This window comes from Symphodus melops, assembly GCF_947650265.1.
Source record: "Symphodus melops genome assembly, contig: scaffold_261, whole genome shotgun sequence".
NCBI lineage: Eukaryota > Metazoa > Chordata > Actinopteri > Labriformes > Labridae > Symphodus > Symphodus melops.
The window spans coordinates 7,501-12,500 of NW_027636532.1; the positions used below are offsets into that span (position 1 = coordinate 7,501).

The 5,000-nt window shown below is 53.4% G+C and overlaps 1 protein-coding gene across 1 annotated transcript in view; it reads left to right on the plus strand.

Moving 5' to 3' along the window:
* Nucleotides 1-5,000, plus strand: part of LOC306819390 (zinc finger E-box-binding homeobox 2-like) — a 17,603-nt gene that overhangs the window by 4,767 nt on the left and 7,836 nt on the right. Inside the window, exons 4-5 of the mRNA XM_079373187.1 lie at nt 1-1,751; nt 2,271-2,451. The exon at nt 1-1,751 is cut by the window's left edge and continues 132 nt beyond it. Of these exons, the coding sequence (XP_079229313.1) occupies nt 1-1,751; nt 2,271-2,451 (1,932 nt within the window). The remainder of the gene's footprint in view (nt 1,752-2,270; nt 2,452-5,000) is intronic.

Sequence of the window (5,000 nt, forward strand, 5' to 3'; positions counted from 1 at the left end):
GCAAGCCTGGCTCCTCCCCCAACTCCACCGCCTCATCGCCTGGAAGCCCCACACTTGCCCAGCTCCGCCACAAACTGGAAAATGGGCGACCGCTCTGCCCTCCGGACCAGCAGGGTCAGCTGGACATCAAGGCTGAGCCCATGGACTTCAACGAGTACCGCCTGCTGGTGGCCTCCCAGCATGGCTTCGGAGGACCAGGGGTCTACCTGAACAGCCGTGGTGGGAGTCCTATGGGCCTCCATAGCTCCTCCCACAGCCCCCTCCAACACCTGGGGGCCCTGGGCCTGGATTTCCCCATGCTGGGCTATGCAGGAGTTCTGGGGAACAACCTGAGTGAGGTGCAGAAGGTGCTGCACATCGTGGACAACACAGTGAGCAGGCAGAAGATGGACGGGAGCCCAGAGGAGATCTCCAAGCTCCGAGCCTACATGAAGGAGCTGGGGGCCCAGATGGAGGAGCAGAAACTGGTCCAGGCCAGCTTTCAGGTGGGGCGCCACGGTAGCCCAACAAAGAGCATTATTGACTACACACTGGAGAAGGTCAACGAGGCCAAGAATCTGATTGATGATTCAAAGAGGCAGGCAGACATCATGAAGCAGAAGCCCAACTACTCAGTGACCCTCAATGAGGAGAAACCACACAATGGACAAAACCACTTCCTGTTCATCTGTCAGTTCTGTAAGGAGACCTTCACCGGGCCCATCCCACTGCATCAGCACGAACGCTACCTGTGCAAAATGAACGAGGAGATCAAAGCAGTCCTTCAGCCTGCTGAGGCGAGTCCTGCCAGCCTCAGGGGGACGCTGTCCTCTGATCTGTCCAGTACTGAGCGGGCCACAAGCCCCTTGAACCCCTTCAAAGACCACGTGTCCGTGCTCAAGGCCTACTTTGCCATGAACACAGAGCCTAACTCAGAGGAACTGCTCAAGATTTCCATCGCTGTTGGACTTCCTCAAGATTTCGTAAAGGAGTGGTTCAGCCAGTGGAAGAACCAAAACCAACATGAAGGCAGTCTGAGGAAAAGGTCGCCCCCCCCTGACCACAGTTTGAGCCGGTCCCCTATGTCACTTCCTGCTTTAGATTTACACGGTGGATTGACTAACGGATTCACAAAGACCAGCATGTTTACAGCTAACAGGCAGATGATGAGGGACAAACCACTGGAGCCCTTAGACCACCTTAGGAGCGACACTCCGTCACCCCTGAACCTCTCCTCCACCTCCTCCAAAACCTCTCAGAGCAGCTCGTTCACTCCAAACAGCCTGGCCTCAGAGGAGGCCCACGGGGACTCGCCTCTGGATCTGTCTCTGCCCAAACACATGGCTCAGAGGCTCCACTCATTGGAAGAGAAGAGGCCCCGACCCAACGGCCTTCTCAGCCAGCGTAATGGCGAAGCAGAAGAACGAGAACAGGTGTCTGCACCTTTAGACCTGGTTAACATCAAGAAGGAGGTCCTGATTCCTGAGGGTGAAGGAAACTCTGCCCACCAGCTGGAGAAAAGCACCAGTCCCATCTTTGGGATTAACCCCTTTGCTGGTGGTCCAGTCTACACCTCTCTGCCCCCTCACGGAGCATTTCCACCTCCCAGCTTCATGTCTCCGGCCCAGGCCTCCATGCCCGGCCTCAGGTCCTACCCAGGCCTCGATCCCATGAGCTTCCTGCCCCACATGGCCTACACCTATGCCACCGGGGCAGCCACGTTCGCAGAACTGCAGCAGAGGAGGAAGTACCAACGGAAGCCAGGTTTCCAGGTAAAACTACTCAACAGTCCAGATTCTGTGTGTGAACGTTTTATGAAGTATTAAGATTGAAAAAAGGCCAAGATGTGAAAAGGAGTTCCCAGGCTGCAGATCTATCTTTGACCCTTTAGTGAGTCCTTTCCACTTGTTTACAGGTTGCTATAACTCTGTTTAAGATTTTTAAAGTCTCTTTTTATTGATGGTGTTCCAAACATCTGATAGGCCTTCACTTTTTCCTCCCTTTTTGTTTCTCAGAGTCTTTTATTTGATGGCGTGTTTGGTTCACCTGGTGCACGTGTTTATCCCAACACTTCATCCCAAACCTCCCCTCCCCATATGTCCCCCTTTTTTTGTGTGTCTCCTGGATGAAGGGGACTTACCCAGGTTTGGCCTTAAGCCCTGTCCAGACGTGGGATCATGGGGCCGTGGGGGGTGGGAGCAGAAGGTGTGTCTGGTGATGAAGTCGACAGGTGTGGGATTATCAGCTGTGCTGCAGTGATCTGTGTGTGTGTGTGTGTGTGTGTGTCTCAGGGGGAGCTGCTGGACGGGACGGCGGACTATCTGTCAGGCCTGGACGACCTGACAGACAGCGATTCGCTGCTCTGCAGGAAGAAGATTAAGAAGACTGAAAGTGGTATGTACGCGTGTGACTTGTGCGACAAAACATTCCAGAAGACCAGTTCCCTCCTAAGACACAAATATGAGCACACAGGTATATATCACATTTGGACACTTCTTTTTACCCCGCCCCCATGCTTCTGTTCCCCCTCCCCCTTTTTGTTGATGTCTACACAGTTTGGTTTCATGCTCCCCCCTTCTCTGTTCTGTTCTCAGTAACCATGACGTGCTCCTTCCTTTTCAGCAGAGGATTACATAAACAGACCCTGTGTGTGTTGATAATGGTCGTTTTACAGGGAGCAAGGTGTCAGCTCACCATCAGTCCCGTGTCCGAGCTTCACTCCTAAAGTCCAGTCCGTTTGGTCAGTGCGATCGCTCCGTACTCTTCAGCCTTCATTCAGCAGACATCCAGAGTTTGATCTGACTAACATGACTCAGAATAAGTAGCTGTCATGTTCCCGTGTTGTTCCCACCCAAACTGAGCACTCTTCAAAATAACAGCAGTGGTTAGTGCGTGCGTCCCCATGCATGGAGGCTATAGTCCTCTACGCGGGAGGCCCGGGTTCAAGTCTGGCCCGTGGCTCCCCCCCCCCCCCCCCCCACATGCCAATCCCCACTCTCTCTCCCTGATGTCCTTCTCTGTCCTCTCTGATAAAGGCACCAAATGCCCTGAAATAAATGTCAACAAAGAAATCACATGAAGCCCTGATGTGTTGTTTGATGAGGTAACCGTGCTGCAGACCGGTCAGTGCTGCAGGCCGGTCAGTGCTGCAGACCGGTCAGTGCTGCAGACAGGTCAGTGCTGCAGGCCGGTCAGTGCTGCAGACCGGTCAGTGCTGCAGACCGGTCAGTGCTGCAGACAGGTCAGTGCTGCAGGCCGGTCAGTGCTGCAGACCGGTCAGTGCTGCAGACAGGTCAGTGCTGCAGACCGGTCAGTGCTGCAGACCGGTCAGTGCTGCAGGCCGGTCAGTGCTGCAGACAGGTCAGTGCTGCAGACCGGTCAGTGCTGCAGGCCGGTCAGTGCTGCAGACAGGTCAGTGCTGCAGACCGGTCAGTGCTGCAGGCCAGTCAGTGCTGCAGACCGGTCAGTGCTGCAGACCGGTCAGTGCTGCAGACAGGTCAGTGCTGCAGGCCGGTCAGTGCTGCAGACCGGTCAGTGCTGCAGACCGGTCAGTGCTGCAGACAGGTCAGTGCTGCAGGCCGGTCAGTGCTGCAGACAGGTCAGTGCTGCAGACCGGTCAGTGCTGCAGACCGGTCAGTGCTGCAGACAGGTCAGTGCTGCAGACCGGTCAGTGCTGCAGACCGGTCAGTGCTGCAGACAGGTCAGTGCTGCAGACCGGTCAGTGCTGCAGGCCGGTCAGTGCTGCAGGCCGGTCAGTGCTGCAGACCGGTCAGTGCTGCAGACCGGTCAGTGCTGCAGACCGGTCAGTGCTGCAGACCGGTCAGTGCTGCAGACAGGTCAGTGCTGCAGGCCGGTCAGTGCTGCAGACCGGTCAGTGCTGCAGACCGGTCAGTGCTGCAGGCTCTGCCAGTCTGAGATTTGATGAACATTCCAAAGGAGCAGATGAGGCTGAAATGTGGTCTGATGTTTTCTTTTTGGCAAACAGAAGCAGTGACTCCATACGCCTGCATATGATGACAACATGTTCATCTCCATCAGATCTTCATTTGATTTAATCTGGAAGCAGACAGAATCATTCCCAGGGCTAAATTCAGCGTGGCGACGTAACAAAGATCCTTTTTAGGTCAAATCCTTTTGCATCATCTTTTGGGGAATTTCTTTTCCTGGAAGCAGATCAGTCCGGCACAAATCTTTGTGATGCAACATGAGATAAAACCTGCTTTCAAATCAGACCAAACTACAATCTGTGTTTTTGTCAATGGAGTTTGGTACAAACACAACCCGCTGACCTTTGACCTTGATCCTGTCACTGTGATGGAAACGTCTGCAGAATCAATGTGCTGTTGGTTTGACATTCCCATCATGACACTGCTGATGAATGAACATCCACATCTTGTAGCAGCCTGTTTAGACCCGTTTCCACCGAGCGGTTCAGTTTGGATCGTCTCCGTTTGGTTCATATTTTACAGCGTTTCCATAGAATAATCCCGGGAAAGATTCCCAATTACCGACCCGTACCGTCCCACTTTTTGGGACCCTTCCGTCGGGGGGCCGAGAATGTGGAGCCGACCTGAAAAGGTGGAGCTAAACACTGTAGTCCTCTGATTGGTTGAAAGAATGGTCACTTCCTGTGTTAGGTGGTGGGCGTGTTTAAAGCATTGATTGTTAGCGTGTGTATTTGTCCTCGCCGCTCACAGCCTTCTCTGAAACAAAGCTGGATGAGTTCTTGTAATAAAGAGTCACATGACAGTGACAGAGGAGATGACCTGCTGGATGTCTCCAGCGTTGGTTTGGTTTGTGGAGCGTTTTTCTCCTTTGTTGAATTTATTAGTTAGCCGTTAGACGTTAGACGTTAGCAGTTAGCGGTTAGCTGTTAGCGGTTAGCTGCTATCATATGACGCTTTTACGTAGCTGAAGCGGCTATCAGCATCTGGCTTACATGCTGTCTACCAAACATGGCCCGGGTGGCTGTGGGAACAGGATCAGGCTTTACCAAACCAAACTGCTGGCTGTAGTTTCCT